Here is a 24,881-nt window from a genome sequence, read left to right on the forward strand (position 1 = left end):
GGGTTATTCCCGGAATTGCGTTTTTATCAATAACACACAATGACGTTTTCCACATGATCGTTTTCTGGCGATAAGCAAAGTCTAAATCGGAAAGCTTCTTCTCTGAACGATCTATTCCTTTGGGTTTGTTCTTCCAGATTTATACGTTAGGTTCAAGTAATTGCTTATTCACTGTCAATCGCATGTCGAAGATGAGAAACAGAATATGAAACACAGAAATTGCCGAAAAGCTGGTCGACTTAGACGATCGCTGTGAAGCCACATGTGCTTAGTCACTAAAGAGGTTTAAAAATGTCTGACTTCGGCGATTGCCACGACGAAATACTCTCTGAGTTGTCAGGAAGAGAATTCAAGCGAGTCCGTTTTCTCTTCAAAGATTTGGTTGACTTTTCTGGCTCCAAGGACTGGCTTATTGAGTTCAACGATTACGTTAGAAGCGTCGTGTCAAGGAATGTCACAAGCAAGGAAATCACCTGTTTTGTGCGGTGGGCTTTGGGTGTCATTCGACAGGATTTTAGTGGGAAGGAGATCGCGTATGATTTCGATCATGAAGGTAAATTGTTGTATCTTACGTTCTTTTATTTTCATCATTTTTTATTCGTACAGAAACAAATAGGCATATGAAGCAATATAATCAATGTGAAACAAAAAGTACATTTAGCAAGACTCATCGTGAAAGTTGATTTTATGGTACGTGTAAGCAACATCTAAACAAAACGAAACTTCAATATGAATTATGAAGAAAAACATCACTTACCCTATGTAAGTATAAACACTGCATTAAGACTGCATATCTGTTGAAGGTTTGACTGGTCACATCCCTCCCCCTTTTTTACAAAGTTTGCTTAAAATATAAGAAAATGTGTGAAAGAAAAATTTCTTTGAATCCCCTGGCACTTCTGGATCTGCCAGTCAGGGAAATTTATTGGTCAATCAACAACACAAAAGCTTAAGTGCACATTTCCTAGTTATGAAGCTTGTGTTCAGAATAGAAACCAAATTCTTGCATAGGTAATAGCTAACTTTCTTTAGACGTTGTCTTGGTGGCCAAGGTAGCATGTGTAAAGTTCTTAAAATAGTGAAATTTGATGTGTGGACTAGAATGGAATTTGGTCAGATATTTGTCCCACTAGAAGCTTTTGATGAAAGATTTACCTAAACACTCCAAACTCACAAAAAATGTTAAGGGGAACCATGTAGCTAAACAACTTCAATCAACCATTATCTTATTAAGTCTCCCTATTAACCATAATGTGCAATTTTTGTTTAATAAAAACAATTGTTATGATGGAGAGAATATAAATATGTGACTTCAAATAGACTAAATAATGATTGTGTCTTTCTACAGGTCATTCCAATGCCAAGCTGTGTGTTAGTAGCTTTAGGCATCTACAGGCTAAGCTTGATTACAAACTGAGAGAAGAAGACATCCATAGAATGAAATTCCTCTTAGCTGACCTTATACCTCAGGGGTCGGCAGAACCAGTCACCACAGCTGCAGAGCTCTTTGAGATACTAGAGCATCATGGGTACCTGTCAAACACAGACCTATCACTGGTCAGATGGCTTTTGGAGAAGACCCCTAGGAAGGACTTGATACCTCTGTTGGAAATCTATCACTCCCAAAAACGTGGAAGCAAAGGTTCATATAATTTTAAAATGTTTTCTTTTTTGTACAGCAATCTTCATTGATATTAACTTAGGAAGGTACATAGTACTGATACTCTTTTATCAAAAGTGTATCTACTTCCCTCAGAAGACACTCTTCTGATAGACTCTTTTAATTCCATTACAATAATAACTCCCTTTAATAAAAACTGATTAAGTTGCTAATAAAAACTGGTAAGTTGCTAACTTAACCTTAAAAAACACCCCACACTCAAGAGAGTTGAATCTTTGTTTAGTTCCTAGTGCCTATGGACTGAGGAAACTACCTGTTGACTATGTCGACCGACAAAGTGACATTGAAGATGTTAAGAAACTCCTTCGCTCGGGTGACGCTTCCGTGGGAGTGGTAGACTCTCGGACCAAGTCGCGCACCAGCAACGAGAAATCCCAGCAAATAGTAGGCATTCGTGGTATGGGGGGTATCGGAAAAACGGTCCTCACCCAAGCCGTGTGTTGGCAGATCAAGGAACAGAGACAGGTGATCTGGCTAACGGTGGGACAAACGCCCGACCTGCTCTCACTTCTTAATACACTAGCAACTATCGTTACAGGGAAGACATGCTCATTTACTGACGTTGCCATGGTACAGAACTTTATAACTGAAAGCACCGCTGATCGTGACGTCCTCGTCGTGCTGGATGACGTCTGGGATGTCAATCATGCCGCAGCCTTTGATGTGTTGAGTGGCACCTGCCAATTACTCGTCAATACCCGCAACGCGGATGTTATCCATGGTCTTCGTAGCTCTAAGGTTTATAAGCTTGGGTCCCTGAGCATTAAAAAGTCACGTGAATTGCTCATGAAAAGTGCACACAAGAATCTAGAAGAGTTGTCTCAACAAGTTCGACGGCTAGTGGAAGATATTCTCAGAGAATGCGATGGGCTCCCGTTGGCTTTAGCTCTCGTTGGCTCCAGTCTTATTGATGCAAGTCCTACAAGCGTGAGTGACTGGAAAGATAGGCTAGACGGGCTAAAAGATGCCGACTTAGAAGAGATCAAGTCCTGCTTCCCCTCTGATTCGTACCCATACGAGAACCTACTCGCTGCGATTGAAGTAAGCTTTCGTGCTCTACCTCAAGACAAGCAGGAGAAATTTCTCAGCTTTGCAATTTTTCCTGAAGATGAGGAAGTACCTTCCTATGTGCTGGAGATGGTGTGGAAACTTCCAGGACGCCAGACAAGGAACTCTTTATCATTTTTGGAACGGCGTTCCCTTTTGCTGGAAGGCACGAGAGAAAACAGCTACATGGTTCACGACGTGCTGTTAGATTATCTTCGCGGGCGCATCAGAGTAGAGAGGAACGATACTAGTGCCCTAAGAAATGCCAACCAAGAATTTTTAGAACTTTACAAGAGCAAGTGTCTAAATGAAAAATGGAGCAATGGTCCTAAAAACGACGTGTATTTCTTCCAACATCTGGCCTTTCATTTGATGAAGGCAGAGAAGGTGAAAGAACTCGAAGACCTTTTGCTTGACTTTGAGTGGCTCAGAGTCAAATTGGATGGGGCTGATTTGTCGTCCCTGCTAGCAGATTTCCGATACCTGGCAGCTGAACAGTCGGGTAAAGAAGAGGTCTTTTTGCTGCGGTCCTCTCTAATGCTCTCCTCGAATGTGATATCGTCGAGCAAAGATCAGCTCGGACCTCAGTTAGTTGGAAGACTCCAAGGGTTCAGCTCCAACCAGCGCATCAACGACATCCTCAAACAAGTAGTGGAATGTGAAAGCGGTATTCTCCCCCTCAGATGGTGCTTGACCCCCCCTGGAGGGCCCTTATTAAGAACCATAGACGGGAGGAGCAGGACGATCCTTGGCATTGCAGTGACGCCAGACACCAAGAAGATTATTACAGGTGGAGCCGATGGAAGTATAAGAGTCTGGGATTACGAGACTGGCAAGGAACTCAACAAGCTACTAGACCACACAAAGTTGGTGTACACGTTGGCTTTATCGCCCCACGCAGACTTTCTCGTATCTGGTGCTTTCGATCATACAGTTAAGATATGGGACATGGATACTTTGTCTTTGGTACGTACTTTAAAAGGCCACAAGAATTGGGTCAGTGGAGTTCTTGTAACTCCTGATTCTAAGAGGATTATCTCTTCATCGTACGATAAGACTGTTAAGATCTGGGATGTCGAGACCTGCGCTTTTGTGAATAGCCTTGATGGTCATGATGGTCATGTAAGAGGTATCGCTATCACTTCCGATGGGCGCAGGCTCGTCTCCGCGTCACAGGACCGAACTCTAAGAATCTGGAACCTTGAGACATTTGCCCACGTGAGTACCCTGCGTGGACATTCAGAGACTGTGTATTGCGTGTGCTGTTCGCCCGACGACAAATTTGCCATTTCGGGCTCTGAAGACACGATGGTGAAGATCTGGGACCTCGAGAGCGCTAAAGAAGTGCGCAGTCTTGTAGGACACACAAGTGATATATTTGCTGTTGCCGTGACCCCAGATGGGAGCCAAGTAATCTCTTCAGGTGATGATACGCAAGTGAAGGTCTGGTCGCTAGAAAGTGGCGAGGAACTGGCGTCCCTACATGGTCATAGCGAGTCGGTACGTATCGTTACTGTATCTCCTGACGGACTAACAATAGTGTCCGGCTCTGAGGATGCAACGTTCAAGATATGGAGAATTGCTTCCATGAATACTATTTCTCCTGTTCTTGGTCATAAACGAACCATAAATGGAATGGCGTTATCGAAGAACGGGGATTTTTGCGTGACCGGATCAGATAATTCTCTTGTAAAGGTCTGGGACGGAAAAATCTATAGTGAGCTGATGACTTTCTCTGGACATACGGATTGTGTCCAGGCAATAGCACTATGTCCAGACAGTAGTCTTGCAGCTTCTGGAGGCAATGATTGTGTGATTAATATCTGGAATTTAGCTCCTTTTTTCCGTAAGCTTTCGTTAAAGGAGCATGAGTACCCTGTTCAAGCCTTGGCGTTTGCAGAGGAGGGAAGATGTCTGGTTTCCGCCGCGCAAGACGACTGCATCATTGCATGGGATGCACAGCAAGGGCTACCGCTTGTGAAAGTCTTCGCACCTGTTCATGATATTCTCGGGGTTGAAATGAACTCAGGCGAGCTGACTTGCTACAACAGACGAAGACACATATGGAAGTGCAAGCTCGATTTATCATCGCGTAGTCCTCATCGCTCTAACAATAGCACTTCTGCTAATGATGATGCGACTGGTGATGATGATGAGAATGGTAATGATGATGGTGGTGATAATGATGATGGTGTTGATGGTGACAAGAGAACGACAGAAATTGCAGCTGTATCCGATCATTCTGTTGCGCCTTCTCGATCTTTCTGGAATCCTGACTTTCCTGTCCAGGAAGGACCTGACAGCGGCTCCCACCCAGCGCTGATGATTCGAAACGGAACAAGACTTCTTCTAGGCAGTGTCATGAGTAAGGCCGCTCTGCGTCTCATAGACGTTGAGACTGGCATGGACATTGGCCTGTGTATAGACACTGACGCGAGGTCCATCGTGACTTCCTTGGTAGTTACGAAGGATGAAAAAGAGGTATTTGTTGGCACTGATCGCGGAAGGGTTGTCAAGATGGACATCGACTCTGACGGCATTGTACAGGTGTACCAGCACTCTGCTATGCAAGAGGTTAATGCTGTTGCGCTTGCTTGTGAAGACCGCTCTTTATTGACGGCAGACACAAGCGGGAAAATTCTCCAGTGGAACGTGGCGACAGCGGAGCATAAACTAGTCCTTGATTTCGACCAGAGCAAGGTAAACTCTGGTTGTGCTGTTGCTGAAACTTCTGCGGCATTTTGTGATAGTACAGGTCGTCTCCATGTGGTATGCGTGTCTCGAGGTATCAGCGTTACCATCGATGCGCACGAACACGCTGTGCATGCCGTTGCATACAACGCCGCTGTTGATTACCTGATCACGGGTTCTCGCCATGAGCATGTGATCAAAGGCTGGCGTGTGTGTATCAGTGAGAGTGCGATCACGTGCAAGTTGGTCTTCTCGATCAACAGCAATCACGACTCTGGTGTTCGAACTCTAACCTGGTCTCCGGATGGGTTATCACTCTACTCGGCCTCCACTGATAATAAGATAGCCCACTGGGACGTCACTGAACCAAGCTATTCGCAGAGACAAAACGAGATCAAGGCTTCTAGTTTCGGCATAAGTTACCTCTATGCCGACAACGAACGACTGATCGCAACATTTGACGACGCTCATGTTATCACATGGGACATCAAGTCACGTGAGGTCATCAGGTCAGCCAATGGGCATTGGGGGCGATACAACGTGGTCAGCTTCTTTCCACAGGGAGACCAAGTCGTGTCGAATGGACATCACTTCACACTGAAACAATGGGACTTGGGAAGCGGACGAATTAAGCACATATACCCACACAGCAACGAAATAACCACATTATGCGTACTACCCTGTGGGCGTTACCTAGTAACTGGATCACGTGACAAGATATTGCGCCTATGGGAGGCTGGGAATCCAGAATGCGTCAGCAGATTCTACTTTGAGCACATTCCGCAGACCGTAGCGTGCAGTGAGGCTGGGGGAGTTTGCGTCGGGCTGACTAACGGCCAGGTGTGCTTTATGGAGCTTCGCGTCTAGGTGGTGAGTGGTCCAGAACTTCTAGTACTTACATACCTCTTAAGGGGGCTAAATTGTGGTCTGTATTATTATAATTATCTGATTTAAAGATATACCTCAGCCACGGGGAGAATTGGACTTTCGGGATTGGGGTGAGAAAAGACCTAGTTCATTGACGGGGGAGGGGGAAGGAGGGGTGTCGGAGGATTTCCTCCGTGAAGTATGGATCATGAACTGCACAATTCCAGGAAACTACTCCTTAGGTAACCTGAGATGTATTTAGCAAATATCAATAATAGATTTATAGGGTAAAGAGGTATAGGGAAAATAATAGAATAATAGGGTAAAGGGGAGGCCATCGATGGTAGAGGTGTAACCAATTTGCCCAGTAGGTTTGTTTCATTTTTATATAGTTTTTTTTTGCGATTAAAGGGTTTTTGGATAGATAGGTAGAGAGTATATAGGTGGTAGATAGGTATATGGTATGTTAGGTTTTTAAAACAAATTAGAATTCTAAAACTGGGAAGGCAAAAAGTTACTTAACACATTCATTCCATTATTGCTCGGCGGTTCTTCCTTTTGTAGTGCAGATTGTTAAGAATTTTGCATTCGTCTTGGTTAAGTTAGAAATGACTTGCATAACGGGAAATCAATAGATCATTTTATTGATACAAACGATAAGTTATATCAGGTTTCACCTAATAAATATCTATACGCTAGACAAGCTAAATCAACAGCCAATATATTAGCCATGCATACCACTTTCCATAAGTTTTATTATTTTAGAATATGTTTAAATTTGCGCTGAGCTTTCGATAGAGGTTTCTAAAGCGCTTCCAATATGTACAACCTTTTCTCTCACACTTCAGTGAACAGTTTTTGGATTCCTTACTTAATTTAAATCCCTATAAGCATCCAAGCTTAACTCGGTCGATTTTCTTGTAACGCGAAATTCGCGAAATTAGTAACACTCCTACATTGATATTCTACCTATCCACCGTCCATCATACCATACGATTCCATTTCCAATTTACATAATCGTAATTTGGCGCACTCTGATTGGTCATGCTAGCGCATTGCTTTGTACGATAGCGAATGTGGTGAAGGGTACGGGAAAGATGTTGCGTGACGTACAGGGAGCCCACTATGCCAGGGGTCGACAAAATGAAACGGCGATGGATAGCGTGACGAGAATGATCGGACAGCCACTGGACGGTAGGGCTGGGCCGGACGCAAAAAGTCGGACGTGGAGTCGAGATAGATCAGGTCTGAAGGTGAAGTCGTTTGATGGTTGCTCTCGGCTATGGGTTCGTGATAGTCCTTATCCTCGTCTCTTTCTTCACTGCTCTCGCTGGTTCCCCCCTGGCGCTCTGCGGATTCTTTAGATTTGCGGTACTTTGCGCGTCTGTTCTTAAACCACACCTGTAAGACATAAGTTTAAATTATTTTTGGCGTTGTTTAGAAGTTAAATAACCCTTCCTGTCTTGTATCGAGTAAACCCTAGGAAATCCGAGAAAAAAAATATTTGAAGCTTTTCATCGGCAGTTGTTTGCTAAAATGATGTGTAGTTTGACGGGGTATTTCCCACGGACAACACTCATTTTCAACCTATCGAATGATGGAATGGATGTGACAGTGTAGTAGGTAACACGTCTAACCAGGATACCCGGAGGCATGGGTTCATTTTCTACTCACAACAACAATTTTTACATTCTGAAATAGGGGTGTTACCTCTTGCTCCCCTAGAGGTCCTTCACTCAAAATTTCCTTAGAAATGAAAGAACCTAGAACTTCGGTGGCTAGAGGGAGACCGGTTCCTTTGAGGTACGCACCTGTATTCTGGACTCTGGTAGGTTGGTGTAGACCGCGAGCTGTTCCCTCAGGAGTACGTCTGGGTAGTGGGTCCTGCTGAAGGCGCGCTCAAGAGTGTCGAGCTGGAACTGGTTAAACGTTGTTCGCGTGCGTCGGATTTTTCGTCCGTCCGCTACTTTGAGGATGATATCTAAAAAAAAAAATACACACACAGGTTACAAAATATTTGTGGAATTCTTTTACTCGCCATTTAGATTTGCTGGACACAAGAATATCAAGAGCAATGCTGTCTTGTTGACTCATGTTTGCCACTTTGGTTTTGATTTTGAATAAAATATTAAATATAATATTAGCCAAAGACTATTTCATGCTTAAGCAATAGAATGGAGCCGTTTTTATTTTAGGATTATTCTATTGGATTAAAGTTTATAGTGATTTAAGTGGATTTAGTTTGCTACTGAAATAAACATCTCATTAGCATTCGGATATTTTGCGGCGTTAAAAGATTCGTCACAGTTTGTCACTCACTGGCCGGCCCCAGAGTCTTACGTCCACACTAACACGGATTCAAAAGTATCCGGATTCGTTTCGCCGAAAACGCATCACTTGATTCGCGTCCACGCTATCGTTTTCGCATCGTGTTCGCCTGGATCCAGCCGTCCACGGATTCAAACGTTTAAAAACGCTGAAAGGTACAGGGTGACGTCATTGTTATGATATGCGCATGCTCAAAGCAGCGCGCGCCTGCGATATGACGCCATCGTTTTCATTTTGATACGGATTCGACCGTCCACACTACGGACCAAAGTATACGGATTCATTTTGATTCACTTTCGAGGGCGTTTTCAAAAGTATCCGGATTTGCTGGACCCAGCCCGCGTGTTATTGTGGACGGAAGGCCTAAACGTATCAAAAAGTATACGGATTCAAACGAATCCGTGTTGGTGTGGACGGCCCCTTAGAATTGTACCAGTTTGTCAGATCAAATTAAATACGTTTATTGTGTGATTAACCTCTCTCGTATGTTCTTAGTTCTTTTCATGCGAACAACTTTTCTAAGCAGACGGCCGTGTTACGAAAACTCTTGAAAGTACTGTTTTGATACATTCCCATTTTTTAAATCTCTTAACGAACATTTTGATGATCGAATTTTGGGTTTCCTAGCAATGCATCATTCATTCAATTCTGTGATGTTTCTCGGTAACAAAAGAAGAACGTGCAATTGCTTCTTCTTCAGGTTATCGGCATGCTGTCGCCGGTTTCCCAAAACAAGTTTGGTAATTTTTGGTTGTATTTGTCAACCCCAGTCGTTGTCTTATTAGTTCGTCGTCCATGGCTTTACATAAACACCAGTCAATCGATTTAACAAATTGGGTAATACGCAGGTATTTGGCAGAACGCATAAACAAGCTATTATCTGATTAACTCAAATGTCTGTCTCGCGGCCTTTGCAGACGTGTTTACATTTCGAGAGATAACCCTCAGACATGAATTCTCGCATCCCCGTCGAGTTGATTAACCGTCTCTTTATTGTATCAAGTGTGCGCGTTATTCTTACGGCGCGCGAACAATATGCCTCACTCAGACTTTAAGATAAGCTGGCGCGCGCTAAGTGACCACGCCGTAACCGCAGCTACACGTAACAAATAGGCAGCCTTTTGTCTCGAACTCAAATCCTGTAGTTCACTTATTAGACCAATTAACTTAGAAGGAGTCGTATTTGTCGTTTATCAAAACAAAAACCCACCATTTTCAAACTTCCAGATTAATTTCTTGCAAACCTTCAAGTCGAAGTTTGTTTTTCATTTTCGGTTTTTTATTTGAGATGGCGATTTAGAAAACATGGGCGTGTACTTCACCAGGACACATTCTCTCAACATTCAAGTGTTTTTATGAGTAGAACGCGCTTTTGAACTAAGAATTGCCAAGAACTCTTTGCAAATGGTCAAACAACCGGTAATGTATATATTTATCTGATACCTGCCAGTTATAAAGTTTGTAAACTATAATTTGGCAACTTATGCTCTCTTGACAAGGCATGGGTTTTGTTACGGCGCGCAGTTGTGAAGCATTTATTGAAAGGAAAACTCTAACACAGAGTGCCTTAACTGCATCAATGCATAAAAACGTATTGACCATATTCCAAATGACCGCCCAAAGTGATTCCTTGGGGTTCTTTCGCGTCTACAGACCTGAGTCTCGAAAACTACTTTATTGTCAGAAGTTGGTTGACGTGTTGCCAACCCAAAGCCTATCTAAATCTTTTAAAGGGAAAAATGTCTCGACATACATCGGGTACTTTGGGTCTCTTTAACCTTATTGCTCTGGCTAGGTATCATCTCAAGAAGTTAAAAAAAAATAAGGGACCCCTTTTGCCCGATACCTTCTTGTTAGGTCTATGGAAGATAGATAGAAATAACTACTCCTAAATTCTATGTTGCACCAGTATCAGTATGTCATTTACGTCAAAAAAGAAGATCATTTCTTTTACTTTAAGAATCTCGATTAGATATCTACTTTAATACTCTATGGTCTATGTATAAACCACAAGGCAAAAGACTAGTTTATGTCCAATGGAATTTGTCTATTCTATTCGCCAAGCAGTAAAAGTGTGCTTTTACCCAATCTCCTACGCGAGATACCTAGGTCACCTTGAGTATCTTCCTTTTTATAGATCAGAGTATTAACGGCTCTTTTATAGTACAATATGTATGCTAGATATTTGTTATTATGCGCAAGACACAAGGAGCTCTTCCAACGGAATGCTCGCCGAGTTGCCTTGTTGTCTATGGAGTATTTCCAATGGATTTTTCTTTTCCTTACACCACGACGCAAAGAGCAGCTACTTTGCCCGACATGCTTAACACAATACCATGCCGTCCATAGGGCTCGCAATCAGGGTATAACCGTCTCTTTCACCACAAAACCTCAGCTAGATATCTTAAATGAACTATACATGCTTTATATTACTCATCTTTTCCCACCTCAACCCAAAACGAGATCCTTGTTCTTTACCTCTTATCTGTTCCACAAGGTTCTTAGGCTATGCATACCGATTCCTGAGAGTCGCCAACATTTCGCACCCCCCGTCGTGACACCGAGTAACGTGTTGTTTCCCATGAGATATCTATAGTGATTGCATACGATCAGAAATTTGGATACCGCACTCAAGGCACTTGCTATTAATACATGAGCGCGCCATTGTTGAAGATCATATGAAGGTGGCCAATGTCGTGGTCATTTAGAGGAAGTGAAATTTATAAGATAAGACTGTTTTTCTTGAACTCTTTTCAATACTACTACAAACTGCCAATGTTCCGTAATCCTTTGTACCAAACACCTACGCCACGAACAGGTAGCAGGTAGAAGCAATATATCAACGACTGAATGGACGGTATCATATCCTTTCGATGTTCTGAATTCCAATTTGGTAAAACATTTAGCTCTTCGCTCTTTTTTTAGTCTACTATCTTATAAGGGTGTTGGTAAAAAACAAATAGCAAATGGCAGTTCTAAGACTCCCTTATTGGGTTTACTATTCGTATCTATGAGTCCCGCGTTCATGTGTAATCAATGGGTGCAGTCGAGTATAACATTAGCCCCGCCCTTCGCACACTTATTCAACCAGCCTCATCCAAAAATAGTCCAGCTAAGCCGGCAAATGAGATCATTAATCATGGGGTCTTTCTTTTATGGCTCGTCTCAGCTGGCATTGTCAGTAAAACTTCAGATCAATACGTCTCCATCTGCTTAGGCAAGATTAAGGGCGTCGATAAACTGGCTTGTCTGTTTGAATACGGTCACCCCTTTAGTACACACTAATAATCCAATTTCCACAAACCAGCGCCTTAATACCCGGAGAATAAGCCCAATGAAAACTTTACAAAGCTATATTCTATTAACGATAAACCCAAAGAAGATTTGCAGTGATCGGAGTGATTGTTTCATGGTGGTTGTGGGTTGAGTGAGAGTTGATGGCTTGTGTATACACGGCCGTTTGACTTGACAGTCTAATTTCCCCAGAAAGCATCGCTAAGCCGGTCACATCAAATCTGATAAAGACCTAATGACATCATTTTAAACAAAAGAACATTTAATTAGGCAGTTAGTTGTACAGATGTACCTTACTTGAACACCTAAGCACTTCGGACACTCTCTACGAAACTAGCGCCGACCAAACGTCGCCCCCTCCGGCCATGTAAAATTGTTTCTTCATCAATGAACCATTAATTATAGATTGAACTTAATTTGTGGATTAATTTAATTGCAGAGCAGTAATTGAACAAGTTGTTTTTGTCTTAAGGGCTAGTTAATAAACTATTGCATTATTCGGGAAGGTTTTCATGCCTTTTAAGCAATAATGGTGGTCTGTCTTGGACGCGTAGAATTGTCTGATGGCAGAGATAATACTCGACTTGCTGGAACCGTGACATGATTTCAGTGAAAGACTGATGGCGCTATGGTGTCCTTTTGGACAAGAAATTCAGAAAATGAAAATTCACAAGAGAGAAGGAACGAAATTTACAGAGCCGTAATGTTAAAGATGTCTTGTTTATTCTTCTAAAAGTAATACTTAGCTTCGTCAGCTTTTCGGTTTATTTAAAGACTGAAGAGCCAAAATGAACTATTTTTAAGACAGCAAGTTTGCTCACCCTCCAGTGCCATATAGGTAGGAATTTCGAATAAAAAAATCTACTAGCGCTCTTGCTTCGACAACGCTGACCTCTCCTAGAATAGAAGGCTTTTCAAATGTTAAAATCAATTGTTAATATTTTTTAATTGGAAGCCCTTGAACCGCTTTCGTAACAAAAGTTGATCTTATGTCTTTTGTGAAGCGATTTTCTTTCATTGTAAAGTACGGATTTAGCCGAAGAACCGTTTCCGTCAATCTTCCCTGCCGATATTTGACAGTTTGGGAAAGAGAAGAAAGAAAATGTATCCCTAAAACGTGTCGGGAAAGGATGGAGCAGAAAAGGGGTTCTTAAGGCACGTGTCCACATGAACGGCTGTCTGAATCCAGACAACGTTTGAATGTATTTTCCACTGTGGTGGTTTTGCGGCTAATGATACGATCTCACTCATAAGCATGTCCTAGCTTTGTAGTCCTAATTGATGTAATTGGTCGATTCTCGAAGTGAAATTAAGAAAAACACAAGTTAATGTCTTTCTTCTAAAAGTAAAAGTGAGTAAAATAGAGGCGCGGATTGTGTTGGAACCTCATACATTTGTAATAAGAACTTACTTGGAACCACAGCATAAGGAGTGCAAATTTAACCTTTCTTTGGAGCCTTCATGATAGACAATATCCATGAAAGGCTACGGGTCTATGGCGAAATCATTTAGCTGTTTTGGACGAATGAAAAACATGAAATACTTCTCTCTTGCGTCTTTTCCAATTGCTTAGTCAAGTTACGCAATGAGATTCAGAACGTGAAAAATGCGCTTGTGTTTCGTTTACTTTTCAGCTCTTTCCGGCTTTTCTAAAATGCGTCTTTAATGGGTTTAGCGGTACCCTCACAAGAAGAGGGTCCTCGCTTAAGGAATATTGCTAAGTACACACTAGATCCACCATGTATCCGTTTTACAGTGAACCGAAAAGAGCCGACTTTTGTAAGCTACTTCCTGAAAAACCCCAATCCCCATTCAAAGTCGAATTTGTATTACGCAAAGGCAAACAAATAGTGGTCTTTCGAAGCACGATTCAGAACCCACAAATTATCCATTACCCTTACCGCCTTATCCATTTTTCTCGTAAAAAGAACGAGTAACAAAAAGCTTATTAATTCATTAATTCACTGAAGTTTGCCCAAAAAGGTCAGGCGCCTTTAAAAAAAACTTAACATGAGGACTTAAAACCAACACAGCTTTGACATTGACGACCAATATTTAGGTGAATGGTGCCGTCAGAAAGCGTTTTAAATAAGATTAGCGAGTGACGTGATGTTTTGAAGAGAAAGAAATTCAAATTGCACCTCATCAAATGTGGTTAAGCCATTTTTTTTGCCCCATCATCACGATCCCTTTAAGGTTCATCCCTCGAATTACCTGCCATCCTCTCTGCTAACACCAGTGCATCGTTTGCCGGTGAGTAAGCCTCGCTTCTTGTTCCTCTTAGAATGTTATCTATCGTGAAACTTGAGGTGTTTTCTTTGGCCATTTTCACGGGTTTTAGCCCCTGTTGAGTGGAAACAATAGAAAATAAGTTTTAAGTATTTGTGTGAGCTCAGTCACCTTGGGGTGAGTGTAGTTGAGGGTGAATAACACACGTAACTTTTTGTTAAGTATGTTCGTCGGCATTTTTGTGTAAACTGCGTGGGTACTCCTTTAAACAAGCACTCCAAAGTTAGTTGGACCCATAATGTATTTGTGGTTTGGAGTTTTGAAGCATGGCTTCTGGTTGTTTAAGAAAACCACCATGATTGTAAAAGACTGGTAGAAAACTCTTCAAGTCTATTTCAGTTATAGTTTCATGCGATGCATACCATTCTAAGCTATTTTTAGTCGATAGGAATCTCTTTCACTTATGTATAGATATTCTAGGGTTGAATGTCTCATGGCAAGCATGGGATCTATATTTATTTATCTGAAATTTTGAAATAATTTTTCATTATTAATTTTGATAATAATATATCTTCATTCATAGTTTATAAAGAAAAACTGTTACTTATGAAAAACAAATATTACATTCTTGTTACCTCGTTGTTGCTGCTGCAAAAATCGCTTCTGCTCATTCTCTTTAAACACTTGTCGCTTGGAGTCGTGAGTTGAATGCTTTGAGTTGGTTTGTGCAGTGATTATATATATCGTTATTGTGGGAGGGGCCTGCAATGGGTCTATGCGTCTGACACAGGAAGCGCCTTCGGGGCAAAAGGAAAAGCCTGAAACACAAAGGGTTCCCTTGGCTTGGCGGACGCCCTCGTCCAATATGTCTATCGCTGACTCGTGATTGCATACAGCCTAGTGATCTAAAGATCCGTGTGACTGTCAGACGAGCGGGGCACTCACGAGACTAGTGATTGACTTTGAATGCCAATACAGGTTAATTAGGCGAAAAGCTCAACCAATAAGCATAGCCTTGTACTAATGCTTAGCTCAACAGTCCGGGGATAATTTTGACACGTCGATAAAATAAACGGCACGCATAGATGCCGTAATCAAATACACTACTTGTCGCTAGCACGCTGCTCGATGTAACACAAGAAATTCTTCTCATTCTAATTTCATACTATTCCTAATCAGCTCATAAAACAATGCGGAAAGGAACCGAGAATGGGTAGCAAATTATAAGCCGCTTTATTGCGTTAAGTCCGGGACAGATCTGTTGGTTGATAAAAGACGCTTGTAAAGTCACATCCTGTGGTCGTAAATAGAAAGTTATTGGACATTATGCGCAAGTCCACACGGTCCATGATAGTAATCCTGTAATTAAATCGAGTCACGCAGTTGACGTGACCGCTGCCCAATTACACAGTATTCATAAACAAAAACTATCGCTAATATGGTTAATTAGTCGCCGTAAAGACCATTTACAAGTTTTTACCACTTAATAAAACTTGAGTACTTACGAATTTGCCGCTATAGCAGGGAAGAACGCGAGATTAGTGTGAGAAGTTCGTGAACTTTGTGGTCACCTTTCAAAACGCAAAATCGGTTAGACAATTAATTTAGGAATTAAAAAGTTGTGACAAAGACCTGCCGAAGCCACTGGATTAGAAAAGAATTATCGGAAATTCGTAATTATTAAGCTACTACCCCCCACAGATTGTGTGATAGTGAATTAACTAGGCACGTATAAAACGCACCTTTTTTGCTTATAATCCAATTGTATTTGTCTGGTGCGATTGTTTGATAAGTCTACTAATAACTTCTCTTCATCTCAATAGTGCTAAAACTCATCTCACATTAGTACTTTTATTTCGCATGGAGTTTCTAACAGTCACAAAAGATATTTTTATGTCCCCCACTAGCAAGCAAACAAGTCTTACTGTGCAGGCTCAATGGGAATTTTTGTCAAAGGAAAACTATTCGGGACCCCCTCGTTCTTAATCAAAACCGTCCAGCGCGAAAAAAATTACCGTCTTGTTAGCACACCTTCTCTTAGCGTTGACAACCTCTGGTTTTGATTTGATTAATGTAATCCGCACAGGCATTTTTTGTGTTTTTATAATTGTGCTAGTAGAGGTTTTAATATCGTTTAAGGTTGTCATCGGATTACCCTTTGAAATATTACTTTCCGTTACTTGTTTAGCTGTTCGTTTATTGAAGTGCCGACCGAGCCTAACCCATTTTTCATTTTATATATTTTTCTTTTTTGCAAGAAATGAAATTAGAAGGGAGGAGAAAACGAAAGAATTTCCATTGCCATCATGAACAAGAACGTGAAAACAGATACAACTTTCAAAATACTGTTTGAAGTGCCGATCATTGTATGTCTGAATTGTATTAATGTTAGCCCAAACCTGTTGAAACAAGGTTTGTTTTCCCGTGATTTTACTGAAGTTATTATGTTATCCTGTTTTTAAACAACATCCGCAAAATTAATATAAAGCTAGTTATAAAGCGTTGGTTCCTAATTTTTACTTCGGGCTATTTTTTTCTCTATCAAAGTTTTAAGTAAAACTTGTACGATTAGTCGTCAATTTAAATATTGTTTGTTTATAAAAGCTTTTGCAATGCCCATATGAGGTATTAAAAAGTGATTGTATTTTAATAATTGTTATGAATTTATCAATTAATGCTTTCAAAATTGAAGTGATGCTTTAATTAAAGCACCTTTTTTAGGTTGAATAATTACTTAACCGGTGATTGCCACGATATATTTTAGTCAACAAATGTAAATTTGAGTTTTCTTATAAACAGTTAACAGTTTAGCAGTTAATCAAACTGCTCGGAATTCTATATGCTTTTTTTCTCCACAGTATCGGAACACCACTTCGCACAAGATGATATCCAAATGGATACAACATCTCAATAATGCTTTTCGATGTCTGCCTAATGTTTAAGTGTTATCTATTGGGATATCATTTTCGCCTGATGAGAGGCTATAACTCTGAGGAAGGAACAGTGTAGTGTAGTACCAGGTCTACTCTGCGCAGTTAACTATCACGCATGGAACTAGAAAAGCTCTATGCTAATAGTACCTCGCTTCTGTGTCGGCAGTAGTTCTTTAACATTACTATGACACAGATAATATTTCATTGTTGTCGATAGACTTGAAGATAGGTATATTTGAAGTCATTTGAAGAGATCTGGACTCACTCTGCCCGATTTAGAGTGCCAGGTTTTGAGAACGATAATAGGCTTGACCCAAAATTGGACCCTCTGATAAGATCATTACAGACTAATGTTAAATGTCTTATATATAAATGCAAACAGTGTAATGTTTATCGTTTAAGGCCTCTCGCGGGTAATTGTTTTCAAAATTTCGTTCAAATTGAAACCCACTTAGTATCCCCTTCAAAACGTGCGATCGATCTGATCTTTGGCGAACATAATCACCAATGCTAATAGTTTTCAAATTCAAAATAAAATAAGATAATAATAATTGGCGAGGCGCGACGCACGTGCAAATGAAATCGCAGTTTTAGGGGCTTGGTACAAAATTTTTAAAAAAATACTGTAGTCGCAAACCACTCCATTTTACGTATATGAGATCAGTTGAAATTGATGTCATATATGACAAGCAGATAACCGAATTGATTCCTTGGAAGTATCGAAGAAAATCGAATGTCAATTTGTAACTTACTCTTCAATATTTCAAAGGAATCGATTCGGTTGTCCGTTGGTCATGTAAGACACCAAAAAGGCCGATCTTATATACGTGTTGAAGGGGATACTAAGTGGGTTTCAATTTGAACGAATTTTTGTAAGCGATTACGCGCGAGAGGCCTTAATATGTATTAGAAGCACTCATAAACTGATCCAATCAGGCGCAGTCTCATTCAACTGTAGTTTAGACAAGGGCAATAAACTACACAAACTTTCCACATGCAGAGGTTTAGGCCTACACATTTTTTTTCATTTGCAAATGTTTGCATTTGTTTGCAAGGTAAGACCAATATAAAACACGAACGGCATTGACTGGTACAGATTTATAGCCAATGCCGCCAACCTAAGCAATCACCATCGATAAGTGTATTCCTTACGATATGTTTTTAACCCTTTCATACCCAGGCTCCTGAGGCCCAAAACAAGAGCAAATGTGTGATAACGAAAGAATATTTATTGGGACAACCCAGACTTTGAAATGTACTTTATGTTATATATGAAATTAAAGCTTAAATGTTGTTCTTTACTTTAAATTAGATATTTCAGTACTCAGTACATTGGTTTGATGGAAATTGAATTTACAAAATAAGAATTTATCAAAAAATATCATACTAAAAATCAATATTTTATCTTTAGACACATAACATAATTTCATAAAAACTAGAAAATGTCAATGCAAAAACACCTAAAAACATAGTCTATCGCAAGTACTCCACTTTTGTATGGAAATCTTTCCAACAGTTTTGATCTTTCTGCAAGCAGAGGAAGACATTACACACATTGCAATAGATGCTAGGGCGTGGCACGTAGGGAACCTTGGGTCTTCTGGCCAATGGCACATCCTTATACCTGTCAGAGTGGGTTTTTCTTATTTTCTTACTACAAACAGCACAGTTACCCTTATCCTGACGCATTTCAGGCAAATGCAAACCAACATCAGTCAGTCTTAGCTCCTCATTTCTGGGGGGTCTCTGGGCAGCATTATGGGCAACCCGCATGTTGCCAATCAAGTTCTCAGCAAGCTCTTCTCTGAACTCCAGAGAGGTTCTGATTGGTCTAGGTGTACCCTCTCTATCCTCACACTCTAACACAAAAGCATTGTGGATTGCCACCTCTACTTCATGAAACAGTACACGACGGTACCATTTCACCGTCTTTCTGATACATGTATAGTACCTAAGCATCTGGTCAGACTGGTCCACACCCCCCATATAGGCATTATAATCTTTGAGAAGGGGTGGGCAAGGAATATCGCCACTTTGTCCTCCTTCACCTGCACCTCTTCTTTTGACATTTCTTGCATGGACTGAAGCACGAACTGGAAACTCAGGGGGGTGAATTGTAGATAAAAAATATACAGCCTTGTTGTCAAGCCACCCCACTGCCAGAAGAGGTCCACACATAAGCCACTTACTACTACCCCTAGCAAGTCCTCTTGTATTCTCAAATAGAACCTCCTTTGCAAAGTTTTTTCTGTTTCCCTTTATTGTTCCACATGCATATATTTGGTTGTCAAACAAGAACTGATAGAGTTCAACACTGGTATAATAGTTGTCAGTATAGAGGTGATGTCCCATACCTTCAAGGCCTGAACACAGCTCTTTTACAACCCTTGCTGCCAGTCCAACCTCAGCTCTTTCCCCAGGATTCTTTCCAATGTACAGTTGCTGTCGGTAGACATACTTTGATTCAGAATCAGCTAGCACCCAAACCTTGATACCAAACCGGACAGGTTTGTTCGCAATAAACTGGCGAAATGATAAACGTCCTCTCCATGGAATCATGCACTCATCAATTGAAATGTTTTTGTGCAGATTGTAGGCATTTTCAAATTTAGGGAAAAGAAGATTCAAAAGTGGCTTGATTTTATGCAATTTATCATAACCAGGTTGCCCAGAAGGCACAATGTTGGAGTCATCTGAGACATGAATGTACTGTAGAATCTGAAAGAATCTGTTACGAGACATGACTTGACTGAATGAGGGAACAGTCAAGAGCCATATTTTCTTCTGCCAATACATTTTTGCCTCAGGAAGTTTAACAATTCCCATAGCAATGTTCAAGCCAAAAAAGGCCTTCATTTCATCCTGTGTTATTGGTTTCCATTGTCCACCACTAGTACCCTTGGCTCCCTTCCTCTCTGCATTCAGGTTGGTCATAGTGACGAGGCAATCCCAAACCTCTTGGTCAAAAAATAATTCAAAATACTCAAGAGCAGATTTCTCCCTCCTCTGTCCTCTATTTGCCAGCCCAACAGCATTTGTAAACGGTTTTAAAATTCTTCTGTTGACCTCTTTCGACCAAATATATTGTTGACGGCCGCCATCTTGGATTTCTCTCCTTTGTTGAACTGAAATTGCTCTGCCTCGCCTGGCACCTCTTCCTCTGCGAACCCCTCGAATAGTTCTTCGAGCATTTTGTGAACATTCACGAAGATTTCTCGCTTTCTCTTGTCGCTGATTTGTCACACTTTGACGTCGATCAAACTCTGAATCACTCGAAGAGCTGCTGGAGTCCTCATAAGAGCTTACACTTTCGACAGAATCGTCTTCTAGATCGGCTGGAATTGCCGGGAATAACGTTGGTAATTCATCTTCGCCATCCTCCGAGTCAGAAGAGTCCAAATCTGTTGTGTTTTCGTCAAAAACACTCGATAAAACTTCATCTACCGTTAGATTTCGCTGCCGATTTCTTCTCACTCTAACTGACGCCATTTTTAAATACCCCAGCTGTAAACATCAGGTCGAAAAATTGAAAAATATCACTCCAAAACACGAGAAATCGATGATCTTTGAATGTCTCAAAAGAAAATGGCTTCCTCTTACATATTTTAGTGCCCAGGCCCCTAAAAGTTCTAATTCACGGCAAATGGGTACCACAGGACTCCCTAATTATATGACAACGTGGTCAGGTAGCACTGTAGTGCTACCTGGTCCGGAAAGGGTTAAAAAGAGTTAAAAACAACTCTTCTGAAAATCTGGTACAGTGTCTGTCCAAATGCAAATGTCGAGCCTAATGCAAGTGTCTTTTAATGTTACCCCAGATTTACATATCAAGAAGCGTTGCGTACTTTACCTGTCAGCTCTTGCGTGGTGCTCCACGCTCGTGCGGCATTTCCTGCTCATAAATTCACGAGTATACACCGACCGACACACCATGTCAAGAAGACGCGCGCGGACCTAACGGAACTCTCTCAAGTGCACAACAAACAAGGTCTCTCGATTTACGAGGGTGATTACACGCCTGTTAACGGGCAATTATCGCGAGCCGGTGCGTCAACACTTTCGCGATAGAAACCGCGGTTATATCTCGGTCACTTATACTCGTCAGCACGCACTTCTCGCGGTGACTTGACGAATGAGCTGTGAAATAACCCCGTCAACACTGACACCGCTGTGTAAATTATTGTGATAAAAAGGCCAGCGTATTGCATTGACCCAAAATTCGATTAGGCTATGTTACATAAATGCATGGTCGCACAATTTTAAATTCTCGCGTGTTTACGGATTCGCATAAATTTTACGGCATTTTTCCGGATTTATTCTGATATGGTGCTCGGTTAATGACGTTTTCTTTTAGCGGATCTAAGGAATGGAACTCTCTTCCCACCCACGTCGAGTAGCCCTTTTATTTCTGTGTTTGCACCTCAAAAATGGGCAAACAGCAAACGAGGAGTGGTTTTATGCCTTTGGCCATAAGAATGCAAAATCATTTTTCTTGGACCTTCCTGTAAAATATTATATATAAACAAAAAAAACGAGTAATTTATTACTAAATTACGCAAATTTATATATGAATAAACACGCACTAAATACGCATAATTTACAAAGAAATCATATCATACTTTATACCATGTAATAGCCGCTATTCTTTTTAACTGTCTCATTATAGTTCTAGAAATTACTAAAGGGAAACATCGTTGTCCTGGTGTGAAAACCCGTTGACAAGTTTAACAGGGCTCCACATCGCGATCATTTTATCGATACCAATAACGACACTGCATTACATTAGCTAGAGAATGTGACATGTTGCTGTCCTGCTTGTGACTTGAGGGGCAGAAAACAGATTTAGTGCGGCTAAATTTAGAATTTCACCTCTAAACTTTGATTCAAATTGTTTAACAGTGCCAGGGTCGCACCTGCTTATTTGCGCGATCACTTCCAGTTCCAATTTTTTTTATTCGCCGCGTTTTTATCTTGCTAATTAAGGATTTCGTTGTTAAGTCGGGTGTTTTTCCTACTTCCTGGAACGTGTTGTATGACAAGGGCTATCGCACAAACAAACAAACAAACATGGAGGGTAGTAATGACAGTTTTGTTTGCGCACGTCCTTAGCAGCAATAAGCCGACATGTCAGGGACCTTGTTAAACCAGGTTCCTGACCGCGCTTCTGCCTCTGTTCGAATGTTTGATCGTCGCATTCTGTGGAACATTTGATCGCACTGCGCGATATTTACTCTACGTGCTTGTCAATGACGTCATCAAACTGTTGAACGGTGTTCGGCTGTGTAAATTTGTGGTATAAGAAATTTTATGACACCCATTCTGTGTGTTCTATATACCGCCTTTGGTCTGCAGGGAATTGAATGGTCGGGACAAAGACATGTCAAACCGCCAAAGTCTGGAGCCGACTTCTGTGAATCTATATCTTGGTTTTTATTTAAATATTGAAAGATCTCTTGTCCACCTTCAGCTTGCGTGTTCGCTATGTGCTTGAATATGCTGCGCCGGTGCGGTCCTCACTTCCTGCTTATCTCAAGAGTGTGCTAGAAGACAATCGACGCCGTGCGCTACGAATTATTTTCCCTGATCTAGATTATCAGGAGTTACTGGCTCTGGCCTTTCGACTAATAAATCATCGATAGAGCTAGCAAAACCGAGCCCTTGTGTAATGTTATTAAGCCTGCCAGCCGCACAAATGATCACCGGTACTCCCTTAGGTTTGGAAAAGCGCGCCAAGATATCGTAGCCAGGACATTACGTTTTAAGGAGTTCTGTACTGTTAAGTTTGCTGAATCTAAACACTAATTCAGCTCTCAGCTGCAATTTTTGGAATAAACGCTTATTGTCTATGGAGAAATACTTTAATCCATAGACTTTTTCATGTTTTAGCCGTTTTTATTATAGGATGGATTAAATTTTTCAGTAATTCAAGTGGGTTTAGTTCGATACTAAAATGTACATCGCATTTTTTTTCTTTTGCGGCAGTTAAAGATTCAGTTCGCCACATCGACTTCAAAGTATTTAACGTAGGGCATTTATACCTGTAAATCACCCTCTAGAACCATCTCACCCTCTATTAGCGCATTGAATTTCTAAACCTGTCAGAAAACAGACACAAAAATAAAGAATTTTTTTCTTTCTTTGTGTAACGCCCGTAGTATTGTAAATTGCTAATTTCGTTGTTTTCACGGTTGGCTGTGTCCGCCAAAAGAGGAGCAATCGTGTTTACCAGATTTCTTTGTCTAGTCATCACTCTAAGGATTGTCGGCTGGCAGTTGCGCGACCCATTTTTCACTGCTCTCGTGGGCGGATATTCAAAACCATACGACTTGTCAACAAGTGGATCGAGGACAGTGGTCGGTATTGTGGTGAGGCTTGTTAGACGGCCGTTTGAAGGCACCCTAACAAGGCAACTCTTCTTGACATTCTCGCGGGAGAGAACGAGCCTCTCATCTCTCACTGATTAAGGGCCAGTATCCAAGGAGCCCTGGTGGCTAGAAATTTCCTTCATTATTTTTTTTATAAACAGAGAAAAATAGTGAATAAAGTGAACAGATTTCAGTAATGGGATATCACAAAGCTATCATGTCCCTTCTTCTTGTGACTCCAAAAAAATAACTTTGCATATAAGAGGAACTTGCGTACAAAGCATTTTATCATGTTTTGTGTGACGAAAAATCTTGGGTAGGACTGATTGATAATCCTTAAGTCTTATTAATTATGGCACGACAACTTTAACAGACGATTTCTTGATGCGGTTGCTGTGGTTAGGCTTGTTAGCGCTCATAACTCATATTATATTAACGGACGGTAGCTAGCCGAAGAGGGTGTTATTAATGATGTGCCTTGGCAGGCTTGTCAGCGCTAGTAACTCATAACATATTAACGGACGGTAGCCAGATGATGGGTGTTGTTATGATGTGGCTGATAAGTGCTTGTCACTACTCGAAAGCGGTACTTGTATGAGGTGCTTTATGGGGGTGATGTGGTGAAGGTTAAGTTCTCACTAGGACGCAAGCGCAAGAGAATCGGTCAAACACAAGTGCAAGAAAATCAAGCAGTTATGCTCTTTTGCGCTTCTTCTTGCGATAGCGTTTCAGTGAGAATCGGAAAATTGAGTGCGACGCGCTTGCGCACTTCTCACGTCCAAGTGAGAACCAACGTTTATTGTCTTTCTTCAGGTCTTCTTATTGTCTTTCTACACTTTCGGCTACAGCACATGGTCTTTGTTAGGAAATTTCGTTTGGGCGGGCACACCAAGGTACAGTTTGTGTGGTGCAGTGTGTTAGTGCATGGCTCACTGTGTAGGTTGTCCCTTGGTACGGCTTGTGTGGGGCAGTGTGTTTGTGCATGGCTCACTGTGCAGGTGGTACCTTGGTACAGCTTGTGTGGTGCAGTGTGTTGGTGCATGGCCCACTGTGTAGGTGGTCCCTAGGTACAGCCTGTGTTGTGCAGTGTGTTAGCGCATGGCTCACTGTGTAGGTGGTCCCTAGGTACAGCTTGTGTGGTGCAGTGTGTTGGTGCATGGCTCACTGTGCAGGTGGTACCTTGGTACAGCTTGTGTGGTGCAGTGTGTTGGTGCATGGCTCACTGCGCAGGTGGTCCCAAGGTACCGCTTGTGTTGTGCAGTGTGTTAGTGCATGGCTCACTGTGCAGGTGGTCCCTAGGTACAGCTTGTGATGTGCAGTGTGTTATTGCATGGCTCACTGTGCAGGTGGTCCCTAGGTACAGCTTGTGTGGTGCAGTGTGTTGGTGCATGGCTCACTGTGCAGGTGGTCCCATTGGTACAGCTTGTGTGGTGCAGTGTGTTATTG

The 24,881-nt window shown here is 41.4% G+C and overlaps 3 protein-coding genes across 6 annotated transcripts in view; 1 reads left to right on the forward strand and 2 right to left on the reverse strand.

Annotated features, from left to right (window-relative positions):
* Positions 1-21: 21 nt before the first annotated feature.
* The window catches only part of LOC116604674 (apoptotic protease-activating factor 1), a 49,079-nt gene continuing 24,219 nt past the window's right edge, over positions 22-24,881 (forward strand). Inside the window, exons 1-4 of one of the 4 annotated variants that reach the window (XR_004291178.2) lie at positions 22-553; positions 1,349-1,642; positions 1,905-6,289; positions 12,433-14,161. Coding sequence is in view for 3 of the 4 variants with exons in the window: in XM_048733859.1 (XP_048589816.1) it covers positions 292-553; positions 1,349-1,642; positions 1,905-6,286 (4,938 nt within the window). In the remaining variant the exon portion in view is untranslated. Of the gene's footprint in view, positions 554-1,348; positions 1,643-1,904; positions 6,290-12,432; positions 14,162-16,995; positions 18,506-20,888; positions 24,116-24,881 lie in introns of those variants that run through there. The other 3 variants (XM_048733859.1, XM_032367400.2, XM_032367399.2) reach the window with 3 other exon arrangements.
* Positions 7,334-21,055, reverse strand: LOC5522065 (diencephalon/mesencephalon homeobox protein 1). Its single transcript, XM_048733519.1, has 5 exons — positions 20,921-21,055; positions 14,773-15,708; positions 14,123-14,252; positions 8,098-8,267; positions 7,334-7,687 (listed from the first exon to the last, which is right to left on the reverse strand). The coding sequence occupies exons 2-5, from the start codon at positions 14,806-14,808 to the stop codon at positions 7,334-7,336; spliced, it is 690 nt and encodes a 229-aa protein (XP_048589476.1). The 5' UTR covers positions 14,809-15,708; positions 20,921-21,055.
* On the reverse strand, positions 18,544-20,559 carry LOC125573164 (piggyBac transposable element-derived protein 4-like). The gene has a single exon (XM_048733520.1). It carries the CDS (start codon positions 20,557-20,559, stop codon positions 18,544-18,546), a length of 2,016 nt encoding a protein of 671 aa, XP_048589477.1.

This window comes from Nematostella vectensis, chromosome 10 (assembly GCF_932526225.1).
Source record: "Nematostella vectensis chromosome 10, jaNemVect1.1, whole genome shotgun sequence".
NCBI lineage: Eukaryota > Metazoa > Cnidaria > Anthozoa > Actiniaria > Edwardsiidae > Nematostella > Nematostella vectensis.